The sequence below is a fragment of the Mobula hypostoma genome, chromosome 6 (assembly GCF_963921235.1).
Source record: "Mobula hypostoma chromosome 6, sMobHyp1.1, whole genome shotgun sequence".
NCBI classification, from domain to species: Eukaryota; Metazoa; Chordata; class Chondrichthyes; order Myliobatiformes; family Myliobatidae; genus Mobula; species Mobula hypostoma.
In genome coordinates this window covers 106423821-106440812 of record NC_086102.1, presented here as the reverse complement: position 1 = coordinate 106440812, position 16992 = coordinate 106423821, and the positions used below count along the sequence as shown (strand labels likewise).

At 44.8% G+C, this 16992-nt stretch overlaps 1 protein-coding gene across 6 annotated transcripts in view; it reads right to left on the bottom strand.

Moving 5' to 3' along the window:
• Positions 1-3541: 3541 nt before the first annotated feature.
• The window catches only part of LOC134348262 (tubulin alpha-4A chain-like), a 30094-nt gene continuing 16643 nt past the window's right edge, over positions 3542-16992 (bottom strand). For 2 of the 6 annotated variants that reach the window (XM_063051371.1, XM_063051372.1), the window contains 4 exons: positions 16622-16710; positions 13147-13369; positions 9479-9627; positions 3550-6022 (listed from right to left, as the gene is read on the bottom strand). In XM_063051371.1, the coding sequence (XP_062907441.1) occupies positions 5048-6022; positions 9479-9627; positions 13147-13369; positions 16622-16624 (1350 nt within the window). In that variant the 5' untranslated portion in view covers positions 16625-16710 and the 3' untranslated portion in view covers positions 3550-5047. Of the gene's footprint in view, positions 6023-9478; positions 9628-13146; positions 13370-16621; positions 16711-16992 lie in introns of all 6 variants that reach the window. The other 4 variants (XM_063051373.1, XM_063051374.1, XM_063051368.1 and 1 more) reach the window with 3 other exon arrangements.

The following is a 16992-nucleotide window of genomic DNA, read 5'->3' as shown; positions in this document are numbered from 1 at the left end:
GGTGCAAATATCAGAATCAGGTAAGTCATGAAGTTTGTTGTTTTGTGGCAGTACAGTTCAAGAAATTTGACCCATATCCCTCTAAACCGTTCCTATCTATGTTTCTTTTAAATGTTGTTATTATGACTGTCTGGACCACTTCCTCCATGGGAAGACCAACATCCAGTTTACCCCGGAACAGTGATGGGTGTGATCTGAGCTCCCCCCAGGTCTGCGAGTCACAGGGTTGAAGGTCAATGGGAGTCTGGAGTTGGGGAATCCCATAATCTGTGAGTCCCGGAGACCTTACTGAAGATCAAAGCCCAATGGTCAAAGACCAAAGTTGGCAAGTCTGAAAGTTGTGGCCTGATGTTCAAAGCCCCTTTGTCAGCATATCTGGAAACTGGAGGTCAGGAGGCAGCCTGTCTCTGTGTGTGTGAGAGTGGATGGAAGGGAGTGAAGTGAGGGGTATGTTTTACTGTTGTTTTATTGCTCTTGTTGTTCTGCTGAACATTGGAGCTATGCTACGCTGGTGGTGAAATATGTGCAGACACTTGTGGGTTGCCCCCAGCACATCCCTGCAAGTGATACATTGTCAATGTACATTCAGTAAATGACTCTGAATCTGAGTAAGTCACAAATGTGCTGCAGGAACTCAGTAGCTTAGGCAACATCTGCGGAGTGAAAGGGACAATCGGCGTTTCGGATTATGAGTGGAAAGAAAGAGGAGAGAGAGCCGGCATATAAAGATGTTGGGAAGGGGCTGGATCCAGGCGAGAAGGGAGAATGAGGGCAAGAATGATGTCAGAAGCCAGGAGGTGAGAGGTAGAAGTGACAGAGAGTGGAAGATGGATGGAGTCTGATAAGTGTGGATGGTGGGTCTTGGAATAAAGGGAGGAAGATGGGGGTTGGTGGGAATCAGTGAGAGGGATGTGTGGGTGATGGGCAGATGGAATGCCTATCTGGAGGTAAACAAACTTATGATGGATATAGATAGGGTAAATGCAAGTAGGCATTTTCCTCTGAGGTTGGGTGAGAACACAACTAGAGATGGTGGGTTAAGGATGAAAGGTGGAATGTTTAAGGGAAACATGAGGGATCTCTTCTTCACTCAGAGAGTGGTGCGAGTGTGGAATGAACTGCCAGTGCAAGTGGTAGATGTGGGGTCAAATGCAACATTTAAGAAAAGTTTGGATAAATACATTGTTTGGAGGGTATGGAGGGCGATGGTCCAGGTGCCGGTCGATGGGACTAGGCAGAATAATAGTTTGGCACAGACAAGGTGTTCCGAAGGGCCTGTTTCTAAGCTGTAATTCTCTATGATTCTGTGACTGAATCGACGAACTCAACATGGGTGCAGGTTGTAGTCGATGTAATGTAGGAAGAGTTGGGGAGCAATGCCGGTGAGGGCTCGGAACATGGACTTCCACATAACTGACAAAAAGCCAGGCATAGCTGGGACCTTTGCAGGTGCCCATGGCTTCACCTTTGGTTTGAAGGAAGTGGGGGCAGCCGAAGGGGAAGTTATTGAGGGTGAGGACCATTTCCACCAAATGGAGGAGAGTGGTGATGGAGGGGAGCTGGTTGGATCTGCTGTCCAGAAAGAACAACAGACTATTGACCCCAAACAGTCCTTCCAGGTGAGGGGATGCTTCTCCTTCAAGTTTGTTGGGGCCATCTACTGTATCCGGTGCTCCCAGATATCTTGTATATCAGTGAGACCCACCGCAGATTGGGAGACTGCTTTGCTGTGCACCTTTGTTTCATCTGCCAGGAAAAGTGGGAACTCCCTGTGACCACCCAGTTCTACTTTACTTGCCATTCCCAATCTGACATGTCAGTCCATGGTTGCCTCCACTGTCGTGATGAGGCCACACTCAGGTTGGGGGAACAACACCTTATGTTCCGTCTGGGTGCCTCCAACCTGATGGCATGAACATCAGTCTCTTGAACTTCCAGTAATTACCCCCCCTCCCCTTCACCATTCCCCATCCCTATTTCCCTCTCTCACCATATCTCCTTCACATCACCTCCCACTAGTTATCCACCCTCTTCCCCGGTCTTCTGTCCACTCCTATCAGATTCCCCCTTCTCCAACCCTTGCTCTCTTTCACCAATCATCTTCCCAACACTTTATATCATCCCCTCCCTCTCCCCTAGTCTCACCTATCACCTACCACTCTGTACTTCTTCCTCCCTTCCCCCCCACCTTCTTACTCTGACTTCTCTTTCTTTCCAGTCCTGAGGAAGGGTCTTGGCCTGAAATATTGACTGTTTACTCTTTTCCATACGTGCTGCCTGGCCTGCTGCATTCCTCCAGGATTGTGTGTGTGATGTTGTGCTATTGTTGTCATGTTGTTACTGTCACTACTGCTTGTGTTGTTCTGCTGAACATTGTGGGCGTGCTATGTTGGTACCTGAATTTGTGACGACTCTTGTGGACTGCCCCCAGCCAGATCCTTGTTAACACAAATGACACATGTGATGATTAAATCTGAATCTGAATCGGAAGCTTTATTAGGTAGAGAGGGAAAATAAGGAAAAAATAGGGTGAAAGTAAAAGTAACAGGGGTGAAGCAATTAGTGTGTCAAAGGTTACGGGGAGAAGCCAGGAAGACAGATTCGAGAGGGATAATAAATTAACCACAATGGAATGGTGGAGCCAAATGGCCTAATTCTACTCCTTTGCCTGATTAACACCTCTGCCACTAACTGACCCCACCACACCCCCAACCACTGCTACTTTATCATTTCCTGTCAGCCACCTATGTACAGACAATCCTGTGTATAGTGTCACTTTATGAACATACAATCAGGTTACATATACAGGCTACCTTATGTATTTATATTTATTGTGTTATTTTATTATTATTGTGTTCTTTATCTTATTGTGGGTATTTTGTGCTGCATCAGATCCAGAGTAACAATTATTTCATTCTCCTTTACACTTGTGAACTGGAAATGGCATTAAACAATCTTGAATCTTGAATCTTATGATGTAAATTTGAGAATTCAGTGTTCATACCTCAGGAAAGAAGACTGCCTATGTGGAATGTGAGGTTCCGTTCCTCTGATTTGCATTTGGTTGAGACCTGGCAGTGGTGGAGGCTGCGAACAGACACATCAGTGTAGAATTTCACTCTCCTCCCCCTCCCTCCTATAGAGCAGACGATATAAAAGCCTGAAAGTAATTCCAGGCTCAAAGACAGCTTCTAACCCACTTATATTTGGTTAGAGATGGAGCATAGAACATGCCATTCCAACCCAATGAGCCGCCCTGCCCACCTACTTTACCCTAGCCTAATCACAGGACAATTTACAATGACCACTTAGCCTACTAACCGGTACATCTTTGGATTGTGGGAGAAAACCAGAGCACCTGGAGGAAACCCACATGTTCACAGAGAGGACGTACAAACTCCTTACAGATGACGTTGGGACTGAACTCCAAACTCCGATGCCACGAGCTGTAATAGTGTTGCGCTAACCGCTACACTACTGTGGTGCCCGGATTGAATCGTCCCTTACTATGGTTTTCCTTTTTCTCAGGGCAGCAAGGACATACAATTAAGGTGAAATTTCAAGGGGTGTGTCAGAGGAAAGGTTTGTACACAGAGAGTGGCAGCTGTCCAGAATGCACTGCCGGGGGTGATGGTGGAGACTGATACAATAGGGTATTTAGGAGACTCTTAGATTGGCACATGGATGTAGAGGGCTTTAGGCTGTGTAGGAGGGAAGGGATAGATCGATCATGCAATAAGTTTAAATAGATCAGCACAACATCATGGGCCAAAGGGTCTGTACTATGACCTCACAATCTTTCTCAGTACAACGTTGCACCTTATTGTCTACCTGAACTGCACGCACTGCACTGTCTTTGCAACTGCAACACTTCGTTCTGCTGTTGTACCATCTCAGTACTGATGTGATAAAATGAACTGTTTCAATCATAGTTATTTATTGTTGTTTATTTAGAGATATAACATGGTAACCCAACGAGCCCACGCTGCCCAGTTACACCATGTGACCGCATAACTTACTGACCCATACATCCTTGGGATGTGGGAGGAAACCAGAGTACCCAGAGGAAACTCACAAGGTCACGGGGAAAACGTACAAACTCCCTACAAACAATGATGAGAAATGTACCCAGGTCCCTGGTGGTGTAATAGCGTTGGTACGTGCCTTGGTACATATGATAATAATAAACCGATTTACCGTTTACCAACATGATATGGAGATGAAATAGGTGACCACCGGGAGAGGCTGGTGGACAGAGTGGAGATCCTCGACAAAGAGATCCCCCAATCTGCCTCCAGTCTCAATAATTTAGCAGAGGCCACACCGGGAGCACAATATGGTGTGAGTTAGCCTGACAATCTAATTGAGGAGACTACAGCATGATATATTGATGCTGGAATATGTGGTGCCATCTGTGGCTGCCCCCAACACATCCTAAGGTTTTGCTGGTCATCAACACAAACAATGGATTTCACTGTATGTTTCGATGTACGTGATAAAATAATGAATCTGAATCTGAATGGGAGGCAGGAGAGGAATAAAAAGGCCTGTGCATAGAAAGTACCAAGATTCCTGCCTTGAAGGCTGTACATGGAGATGCTAGATTTTATTATTGCAATCCAAGCATTTTTACCAATACCAGATTCTTATTTCTGGAATTTCTCATAAAGTGAATTCATATTCCCATGGTGGAAGTGCAGTCATGGTCTCAGGGATAAAATTACTTGATAATTACAGGCTGTGGCTACAAAATGGAACATTTAGCATATCACGAGGCACCATGTCCTGTGTAACAGTATACTTGATTTCAATGAGGAACATCAAAGATATTGTCAATGCAGCCATTACTTTCATTAGATAAAAACAGATGTGTTTCCAATTAAATTTGCCAAACATATCAGCCTAACGTGTTCAACATTTTCAACTTCTTGGAGAATGATTAATTCAAGTGGAAAACACATTAGGTTCTCAACAGTGACGTGGCTTCTTTGAAATTTAATTTATGTAGAGCGTTAAGAGGAAAGATCTGCCCGTGAATGGATGGAATTCAGTATTCCTCTCCGTCATTATCATCTGCTGTAGAGTCAGCACAGACCTCTTCATAATCCTTCTCCAAGGCTGCCATGTCTTCCCGGGCCTCAGAGAACTCCCCCTCCTCCATCCCCTCCCCCACATACCAATGCACAAAGGCGCGCTTGGCATACATCAGGTCAAACTTGTGGTCAAGGCGAGCCCAGGCTTCGGCAATGGCGGTGGTGTTGCTCAGCATACAGACTGCACGCTGCACCTTGGCCAGGTCACCACCGGGCACCACAGTGGGAGGCTGGTAGTTGATGCCAACCTTGAAGCCAGTGGGGCACCAGTCAACAAACTGAATGCTACGCCTGGTCTTGATGGCTGCAATGGCAGCGTTGACATCTTTTGGCACCACGTCACCTCGGTAAAGCAGACAACAAGCCATGTACTTGCCATGGCGAGGGTCACACTTCACCATCTGGTTGCCTGGCTCGAAGCAGGAACTGGTGATCTCAGCCACACTTAGCTGCTCATGGTAAGCTTTCTCAGCCGAGATCACAGGAGCGTACGTCACCAAAGGGAAGTGGATTCGGGGATAAGGCACCAAATTGGTCTGGAACTCTGTCAGATCAACATTCAGAGCTCCATCAAAGCGAAGAGAAGCTGTTATCGATGACACAATCTGACCAATCAGCCTGTTGAGGTTCACATAGCCAGGACGCTCGATATCCAGGTTTCTGCGGCAGATGTTGTAAATGGCCTCGTTGTCCACCATGAAGGAACAGTCGGTGTGCTCCAGTGTGGTGTGGGTGGTTAGGATGGCGTTGTAGGGCTCTACCACAGCCGTGGAGATCTGAGGAGCTGGGTAGATGCAAAACTCCAGCTTGGACTTCTTGCCATAGTCGACGGAGAGACGTTCCATCAGCAGAGAGGTGAAACCAGAACCGGTGCCACCACCAAAGCTGTGGAAGACGAAGAAACCTTGAAGACCAGTGCACTGGTCAGCCTGAGGGAGCAGAAAAGGAAGAGAAAAAGGAACTAATATTACTTCCCAAGCAAACTTCAAGAAGTTCTGCCTTCAAATTTGTCATTGTGAAGTCATTCACTTTGGAAGGTCATATTTGAATGCAGAATACAGGGTCAATGGCAGGATTTTTAGCAGTGTAGAGGAACAGAGGGATCCTGGGGTCCATACCAATAGATCCCTCAAAGTTGCCACACATTGATAAGGTTGTTAAGGAGTTGAATGGTGTGTTGGCCTTTATTATTTGGAGGATTGAGTTCTAGAGGTGTAGGGTAATTTTAGACCATAAAACCAAAAAAAAAATTGGAGAAGTAGAATTAGGTCATTCAACCCATCAAGTCTGTTTCACCATTCCATCATGGCTGATTTATTATGCCGCTCAATCCCAACCTCCTGCCCTTACCTCGTAACCTTTGGTGCTCTGACTAATCAAGAACCTATCAACCGCTGCTTTAAATATACTCAGTGACTTAGCCTCCACAGCCGTCTGTGGCATTGGACGTCACAAATTGACTACCCTCTAGCTGAAGAAATTCTTCCTGATTTCTGTTCTAAATGGCCATCTCTTTATTGTGAGGCTGTGCCCTCTAATCCTAGACTCACTCATCATAAGAGATATCCTCTCCACATCGACTCTATCCAGACCTTTCAATATTCGATAGATTTCAATGATATCCTCGTTTTATGGTGGGTTACAATGTGGTAACTTTCTGATTGTCGAAAGTCGCTTTGTCATGAGTGGTTTATTTAGAAACTGCTGCTACTTTTCCATTGGTTAGCTGCCTGGTGTCCAGTTTCAGATATCCTGGATATATAGAAAGCAGTTGTGGGAGGCTTTCTCTCTCTCTCTTTGTTTAAGGCAAGTGGTGTACATAGCCATTGGGAAGGTATGCTATGCATTTAGCCAAGTATGTTTGTTAAATGTACGTATTTGTTGAATATTCATCTTTGTAGTGTCTGTAACTTGGGGAACATAAATGTTTGGTGGAATTTTTACTTCTGTAAATAAATGATTAATATTCAAAGCCAGTGCTTTCTGTCTCACTTGCCAGATCTGCGAAGCTGATTCAACATTACAGTCCCTCCTCATTCTTCTAAACTCTGGCGAGTAAAGGCGCAAAACTATCAAACGCATTTCATATGTTAACCCTTTCATTCCTGGAATCACCTTGTTTGGGCCATCTCCAATGCCAGCACATCTTTTCTTAGAATATGGTCCCAAAACTCCACAATACTCCAAGTGCGGTCTGACCAATGCCGTATAAAACCTTAGCATTACATCTTTGCTCTTATATTCTAGTCCTCTCAAAATGAATGCTAACATTGCGTTTGCCCTCTTTACCACCAACTCAACCCGCAAGTTAACCTTTAAAGAATCCTGCACGAGGACTCCCAAAGTCCCTTTGCACATAAGATTGTTAAATGTTCTCCCCATTTAGAAAATAGCCCAAGCCTTTGTTCCTTCTACTAAAGTTCATGGCTGTACACTTGCCAACACTGTATTCCATTTGTAGCTTCTTTGACCATTCTCCTAATTTGTCTAAGTCCTCCTACAGACTCCCTGCTTCCTCAGCACTTCCTGCCCCTCCACCTATCTTGGTATCATCTGTAAATTTGGTCACAAAGCCACCAATTCTGTCATCTAAATCACTGACATATAAGATGAAGAGAAGCGGTCCTAACACTGACCCCTGCAGAACACCACTAGTCACCAGCAGCCAACCAGAAAGGGCCCCCCTTATTCCCACTCCTTGCCTCCTGCCTGTCAGCCAATCTTTCATCCATGCTAGTATCTTTCCTGAGATATCATGGGCTCTTATCTTGTTAAGCAGCCTCACGTGCAGCACCTTGACAAAGGCCTTCTGAAAATCCAAGTAAACATCCACTGACTCTTCTTTGTTGATCTTGCCTTTTATTTCCTCAAAGATTTCCAAAAGATTTGTAGGCAAGATTTCCCCTTAAGAAAACCATGCCGTTTACAGCCTATTTTATCATGGACTTCTAAGTAACCCAAAACCACATCCTTAATAGTGGACTCCAACATCTTCCCAACCACTGAATTCAGGCTAATTGGCCTATAATTTCCTTTCTTCTCCCTCCTTCCCTTCTTAAAGAGCAGAGTGACCTTTGCAATTTTCCACTCCTCCAGAACCATTCCAGAATCTAGTGATCACTATTAATGCCTCCACAATCTCTTCAGCTACGTCTTTTAGAACTATGGGGTGTAATCCATCTGGTCCAGATGATGTACCTACCTTCAGACCTTTCAGCTACCCAGGCACCTTATCCTTAGTGATAGCAACTACACTCACATCTGCCCCCAACACTCATGAATTTCTGGCATATTTCTAGTGTCTTCCACAGTGAAAACTGATGCAAAATACTTATTAAGTTTGTCCCCCACTACCACCTCTCCAGCATCATTTTCCAGTGGTCCGATATCCACTCTCAATAACGTTGCAGCTCTACAAAACTCTGGTTAGACCACACCTGGAGTACTGGGTTCAGTTCTGGTCACCTTGTTATAGAATAGATGTGGAAACTTCAGAGAGCATGAAGAAGATATTTACCAGGATGCTGCCTGGATTAGAGAGCATATCTTATGAGGATAGGTTGAGTGAACTAGGGCTTTTGTCTTTGGAGCGAAGGAAGATGAAAGGAGACTTGATAGAGGTATACAAGGTGATAAGAGGCATAGATTGAGTGGATAGCCAGAGACTTTCCCAGGCAGGGAAGGAGGCAAGGAGGCATGATTTTAATGTGATTGAAGGAAAATATAAGGGGATGTCAGAGGTAGGTTTTTTTTACCCAGAGACTGGTGGGTGCTTGGAACACTCTGCCAGGGATGGTGGTCGAGGCAGATACATTACAGACATTTAAGAACCTCTTAAATGGACGACAGAAAAATGGAGGGCTACGAAGGAGGGATGGGTTAGATTAATCTTGGAGCAGCTTAAAGGGTCAACACAACATCATGGGCCAAAGGGCTGTACTGTTCTATGTTCATTAGAAGCAAATGCTAGGTCATCTCAGCGGCATAGAAAGGCACTTAACACACTGGCCTTCACTGGTTAGGGCACTGGGTATAGGAGTTGGGACATTACGTTGCACTTGTACAAGTTGCTGGTGAGGCCACACCTGGAGTACTTTGTACAGTTTTGGCCACCCTGTCATATAAAAAAGACGTAGTTAAACTGGAAATAGTGCAGACAAGATTTATGAGGATGTTGCCAGGACTAGAGGACCTGAGTTATAGGGAGCAGTTGGTCAGGCCAGGTCTTTATTCTGTAGAATGTAGGAAAATGACGGGCAACCTTGTAGAAGTGTTTAAAATTATCAGAGGCATAGACAGACAGACAGACAGACACACACACACACACACATCCAATACACAGCAGACTCACACCATTTCACAACTTGCACCCTATGTACACATACCAGTTTCCGAAGTCTCTCCAAGACAGGATCAATCAGCTCCTTGCCAATGGTGTAGTGCCCACGGGCGTAATTGTTAGCAGCATCTTCCTTGCCCGTGATGAGCTGCTCGGGGTGGAACAGCTGGCGATAGGCACCAGTGCGAACCTCATCTGAGCAAAGAATAGGGGAATATGTCAGCCACAAACTTAGCTAACCTCATGCAGAGAAAAGAGAAGCCCGGCTTGTTCCCCTTACAGCAGAGAAGGTTAAGGGAAGATTTGACCAAGCAGTCAAAATGATAGAGATAGTGATAGAATAGATCCGAAGAAATATGATTTTATTGTTCAGAGTTCAAAGTAAATTTATTATCAAAATATGCCTATGTCACTAAATACTGCCCTGAGATTCATTTTCTTGTGGGCGTTCATAGTAGAGCAAAGAAATACAACAGAATCGATGAAAAACTACACACAAAGACTGACAGAAGTATTGTTACCTTATTGTCTGCATTTCACTTTCTCTATAACTGTTGCACTTTATTCTGAATTCTGTTATTGTTTAATCTTGTACCACCTCAATGCACTGTTGTAATAAACTGATTTGTATGAAGTGTACCTTGGTATAGGTACAGTTTGGACTATGGCCCCTGAAGTGTTTCTTATCCATGTCCCACCATGCTCAGGGACAGTTTCTATCGCACTGTTATATGACTATGCTTGTATGATAAGATGGAGTCTTGAGCTCACAATCTATCTCGTTATGACCTTGCAACCTATCGTCTACCTGCACTGCATTTTCTCAGTAACTGTAACTATTTATTCTGCACTTTGTTATTGTTTTATCTTGTTCTACCTCAATGCACTGGGTAATGTTCTGATCTGTATGAACAATATGCAAGACAAGCTTTTCACTGTGAATGTGTGTGTTTTCTCTGGGTGCTCCAGTGGAATCCTCCCAGATTCCAAAGACGTATGGTTAGAGTTAGTAAGTTGTGGGCTTGCTACGTTGGAGATGGAAGCATGGCGACACTTGTGGACTGCTCCCAGCATCTCCCGAACTGTGTTGGTTGTTAAAGTAAAATGACGCATTTCACCATAGGTTTCAATGTTTTAATGTATGTGTGACAAATAAAGCCAAACTTTAACTAAAGAGACACACAGATTTAAGGAACTTGGCAAGGGGGGAAAGATGAGCTTTTCATTGTAATTTTTAATGATGAATAGCAGAAGTGGGACTAACGAGGGAGATTGTTTAAATAACTGATCAGACACAACGCAGCAGATGAACCCCTCCTTCCCTCCGCTCGTCAAGCACTTGACTGTAGATTATTTGCATAGTAAAATGAAAGTGAACACTTTTATGTGAAGGAAATATTTAAAAAGTTATAACCATCTTTAATCACTTCGCCTGTCTTTCCAACCAGATTTAATATTTGCTCTTTAATACAAGGGAGCATCATTTTAAGGTGATCGGAGGTGTTTATGCAGTGAGTGGCGGGTTTGTGGAACATGGTGAGCATGCTAAGTTGACAGCAGAATATGTGGCAACAATTGTGGGCTGCCTGGGTGTGTTGGTTGTTAACACAAATGAAGCATTTCACTTCACTGTACGTCTGAGAAATAAATGAATTTGAGATCTGATTGTAAAGGATGGCACATCATTGTGAGCCGAAGGTACTGTAGTTTGCTGCACAGTTCTATGTTCTATGTTCTATGTTTGATCTCAAAGCAGAGGTGACAAGATGGGGTTTAACTCCTGGCAACAGTAGGTGGCAGCGGACACCATCTCAACCGTCTGACAGTCCCGTCAGAATTTACTGCTCACAAGGACTGGCCCTCTCCCACCTGGTGATTCAAACACTGCCTGATGTTCTGGGTAGAGAGGTTAAAGACGGCAACTGTCTCTGTCTGAGACTGAAAGAAACTGCAGACAGTTATGGACACAGCTCAGCATATCACAGAAACCAGTCTCCCCTCCACGGACTCCGTCTACACTGCTGCCTCAGTAAAGCAGCCAACATGAACAGCTAGAGATCAGCTTTATATGTATACAGTATGTACATTCAAATATACATTGAAATGTGTTGCTTGTGTAAGGATGTCCTGGGGGCAGCCCGCAAGTGTCGCCACTCTTTCAGTGACAACATAGCTTGCTAACTGTAGTGTGGACTGTGTGTGGAAAACAGAGCATCTGGTGGAAACCCACGCAGTGATGGGGAGAATATAGAGACTCCTTACCGACAGCAACGGGAATTGAGCCTCTCTGGCACTGTAAAGCATTACACCAACTGCTACACTACTGTGCCACCACATCAAAAGACCCTAATCAAAATCCCACCCACCCTGGACATTCTCTCTTCTCCACCCTCCCAACGGGCAGAAGATACAAAAGCCTGAAAGCACCTCCCACTGGGCTCGACAGCTTCCACCCCACCGCTATAAGAATATTTAACTGTCCCCTAGTGTGATAAGATGGACTCTTGACCTCACCGTCTATCTCGTTATGACCTTGCACCTTGTTGTCTGCCTGCACTGCACTTTCTCTGTAACTATAACACTTCATTCTGCACTTTGTCATTATTTTTCACTTGTACTATCTCAATGCATTGAATGATCTGCATAGATGGTATGCAAAACCCAGTGTTTTAAGTTTTTCACTGTATCTTTGGGCAGTGGTCCTCAACCTCCGGGCCGCGAAGAATGCAGTGGTGCTGCGGTAGTCGGAACGCACCCAGCACATCTTTAAGGAAAAAAGCCAAAATAAACAAGCTAATCGGCAATTGCCTCTGATCTGGGCTGACATTTACGTGCCGAGCGGCACCTAATTAATTAGCTTGTTTATTTCGGCTTTTTTCTTAAAGATGTGCTGGGTGCGTTCCAGCCACTGCTGCACCCTACATGCTTTGCGGCAATGTATTGATCTGGAGGTTAGGGACCACTGTCTTAGTGCATATGGCAATAATAAACCAATTGATCAATTTGTCCTTTTCTAGGATGGAATTTTTGACAGAGCTATCCAATTAACTGGAGGTGAGAGTTGATATTGGGCCACTGGGAAAGCATGCTGGTGAGGTAGTAATGTGGGGCAAAGAAATGGCAGATGAACTTAATGGGTACTTTGCATCAGTCTTCACTGTGCAAGACACCAGCAGTGTGTCAGAGGTCTGTGAGTGTCAGGGGAGAAGGAGTGAGTGCCATTGCTATTTCAAAGGAAAAAGTGCTAGACAAGCTCAGAGATAGATAAATCACCTGGACCAGCTGGACTACATCCCAGAGTCTTGAGAAAGGTTGCTGAAGAGATAATGAATGCATTAGTCATGATCTTTAAAGAATCACTTGATTCTGGCATGGTCCCGGAGGACTGGAACATTGCAAATGTCACTCCACTCTTTAAGAAGGGGGGGAAGGCAAAAGAAAGGAAATTATAGGCCAGTTAGCCTAACCTCAGTGGTTGGGCAGACTCGATGGGCTGAATGGCCTAATTCTGCTCCTATGTCTTATGGTCTAATTCCTCTAGCCTACTAATTCTGCATTGCGTTGCAAAGTACCTCTTTCCCAAAAATGCATTCAATTTTCTTCGTAGTTATTAAAATTTAAATATAGTCACAGTTAAATCCATCTCCGACAACAAAATATCAGATTCTAATTGCTTGGAACATATGTCTTCTAGTAACTGAACTTTTCAGTTACCAATCACCGTTGGCTCCAGATCCAGAAAGATAGCTCTGGGCACGTGTTTCCCGGACCCCATCTCGCAGAAGAAGGTGTCGAATGAGTCGTCAGCCTCTGCATTGCTTCTGCCGTCCGGTCTACGGCCATCTGGCTGGATACCGTGCTCCAAGCAGTACAGCTCCCAGCAGGCATTGCCCATCTGGACACCAGCCTGGCCAATGTGGATGGAGATACATTCACGCTGTGGGAGAAGTGAGTTATTCCATTAGTTTATCATTCATCTGAGAAATAGGGATGCCTGAGCTAGGCTAAACCTGTCAGACCAACTCCCATAACAGCTCCCAGCCTGCACATGCTGGCACATTGCAGACTCCACCCAGCTAATAGAATTCACCTGCCGCTCATTCCAGACCCATCACCGGCAGCCTATTTAACCCCAGTCCTCACCCACAGTCCTTGTTCACTCATTGAAGCAGCCAGCCTCAACCAGTTGTTCCGAGCCTTCACTCTCCCTGCCTAGAGTTTACCTGGATGTCCGCTGTGTTTAGTTTCTGTTCTCTCTTGTTTTGTGGCCCCTTGTGGCTTGTTATTTTGCAGTATATTATTAAAGTCATTGTTCACCACTGAATCATCCCCGTTGCTCTGCTTCTGGGTCAAGCTTCCTCTACATTTCCTGACAAAACCTTAATGCTCATCTCTAACTATTAGGGATTATAATTAGGGTGCAGTGGTGTAGCAGTTAGCATGACTTTCAACAGGGTTGAGTTGGGGAGTGGGGGGCTTTGGGGTTCTAACATTCCAACTGTCATTCATTTTGTGGGGCATTTCTCTGTTTTTGTGGATGTCTGTGAAGAAAAAGAATTTCAAGAAGTATATTGTATACCTTTCTCCTGACATTAAACACTCCTATTCAACAGTGCTAGTGATCAGAGTTTAACCCATGCACTGTCTGCAAGGACTTAGTAAGTTCTCCCTGTGACTGTGTCGGTTTCCTCTGGGCGATCCGATTTCCTCCAACATTCCAAAATGTACAGATTATTAAGGGTTACTAAATCGTGGGCTTCCTATGTTGGAGCCGGAAGCATGGTGGCACTTGAAGGCTGCCCCCAGCACATCCTCGGACCACGCTGGACATTGACACAAACAACACATCTTACTGATGCTTCAATTTAAATGTGACAAATACAGCTAATCTTTTATCTTTATCTGACTGCATTCTAACTATTCAAGAAGGCGACATCCATTGCTAAACTCTCAGCATCCAGAACATGCTCTGTTCTCATTAATACTGTCAGGGAGGAGGTACAGTCACTGGCTGCCCACTTGATTTGTTTATCGATCTTGTACACCTTTATCTAAACAACTCCTATCCTCCTTTGCTGCCAAGAGTTAAGCCCTAGCTCGCTCAACATATCCTCATAAGATGCTCCCTAATCCAGGCAGCTTCCTGGTAAATCTCACTGCCAGTTCTTGCTGGTGTCCGTAGTGTGCTCATGTAGATAAGTACACAGATAGGAAAAGTTTAGAGGGATAGTGGAAAATGGAACTAGCTTAAATGGAAGTCTTTTGGGCCGAAGAGCCTGTTACCGTGCTGTGTGGTGGGAGAAAAACAGAGATGCTAGTGAAAAAAAATTAAAATACATAGCTATAAAGGAAGAAGAAAAAGACAGCTTCTTTTGTCACCCTTACACCAAAACATACTTAAAATGCAGCTTTTGTGTCGAATCAAATCAGCAGCCCACAAGTGTCTCCGTGCCATGACTCAGTAATCCTAACGTACACGTCTTTGGATTGTGGGTGGAAACCAGAGCACACAGAGGCAACCTACGCCATCACGGGGGAACATACAAACTTCTTAAAGACGGTGACTCGACCGGTGATCACTAGCACGGCAAAGTGATGCACTCACTCACCATTGTGCTACTCTGCCACCCCTCATGAAAAGGGAAAGAGAATAGAGAGAGATTCCCGTTGTTTAGTTTGGACTTCCTTTGAGAGGACACATCGGATTACATATATGGGCTCGTACACAGGCATGCACACATGCATACCTTCAGGTGATTCGTGCCTGGGCACGGGTCCCTGTCCAACAGCAAGTTGTGCACAGGTGTCAGAATAACTACAGCCCAAATTCCACAGACACCAGAAGAATGCTGAATGGAAAGGGAAGCTGACCAATCATAGTACTGCCAGGAAATGGAGTAGACTGGCAGAAAGCCAAAGGACAGGACGAAAAATGCTCTTTGCGAAAAAAAAACTTACAAAGCTCCCGTTTCAAGGCTAGTTGCCGTCACACCTTCGGAATGCAGTGCACACGTGCTAGATTAGGTTAATATAAACCATTTGCCTCTTCATGATAAAGTTTCATTAACCCAGTTAAAAAATGCCGCATCTGCAGATTTTTTAAAGGTATGCAGAGCCTCAAGTAAGTTCCGAGTTCAGCCAAGTTTTCAATTCCCCCTCTCGTTGCTTCTTAAAGCACAGTTTTTTCAAATTCAGAAATGGCCCCTAAGAAGCAATAAAAGGAATGAGAGTGAAGCAGTGTACACATTTACACAGAGACACACATACAGGCGCGCGCGCGCGCGCACACACACACACACACATTTATACAGACAGACAGACACACACACACAAACACACATGCGCGTGCACGCACACAACAAACCCACCGCCCCTCCCAAAAGTCAAATAGAACCACATATCCACACATGTAGTTACACAGAAACAGACGAGGGTACATACACTCAGTGACACAGAAATGCACACACACAAACACAGTCGGACAGTCACCCACAGACACAATCAGACAGAAACACACAGTCAGTCAGACAGACAAGTTCACACACACACAGTCAGACAATAACTATACACAGATAGATACAGTGGGACAGAAAAACACACACACATGCACGTCATACAGAGACACACAGACAGACATAAACATTTGCACACTGACAAAGATACACACACACACACACACACACACACTGTCAAGACAGACATATACACTTGCACTAGATGCTCCAACCTAAGGGAAAGTGCACTCCGAAAATCCAGCAGCAGTATTAGTAGGTGGTTGGTGGTTGCAGTTCATTCTCAGTGGACAGCTATGACTGTGACAGATGGCAGCTTAAACACCCCCAGGGAGTTCTGCCCCGGGGATGAGCCAGACCTAAAATTCAGGGGGGCAAGCGGAGAGTCAGTGAGGGGGACAATCCTGTCCCTTTCCTCAACTAACCACACACACACAGACACTCAGGGGAGCCTGGATTAGCCCTATTGCAAGAATTCAACGTGTCTGCAACTTATACTCTGACTTCATCCTGAGTAGCTGCTCCCCAAAAAATGTTTCCTGTCAAAGTGATTCCCTCTTCTCTGATCAGAACTGAGCTCAGATTCAGCTCATTAGATTGAAAAAAATTAAACGTTCCTTTTTAACCCTCAACATTTTAAAGGTCTGGGCTACAGCAGCTGGGTTCAAGCCACTCACCATTTTAAATGTCCTTCCTCTCTGTGTCTCCTCACCTCTTCCTAAACTGCTCGGAGTAGGATGGGAGGCTGTGCGAGGGTCAACCAACTCTGACAGAGAACAATAGAGAATGAGGCAGAAGTGCATGCAAACGGAAAACAGCTGTCCCGGGGTCCTTATTTATACAGCTGTACACGTCACAGAATGGGGGATTGGTTTTTTAAAAAGCAAAAGTACTAGATGCTGTAATTGTATGCGAGGGTGTTACAGGGGAGATGAATTACTAAATCATTCCACTCCAATATGCTACGAGTCTGTGTGCCTCCTCTCAATATGCAAAAGATGCTGAACAATAATGTATTAACAAAACTCATTTGCATGTATAGAGTTCA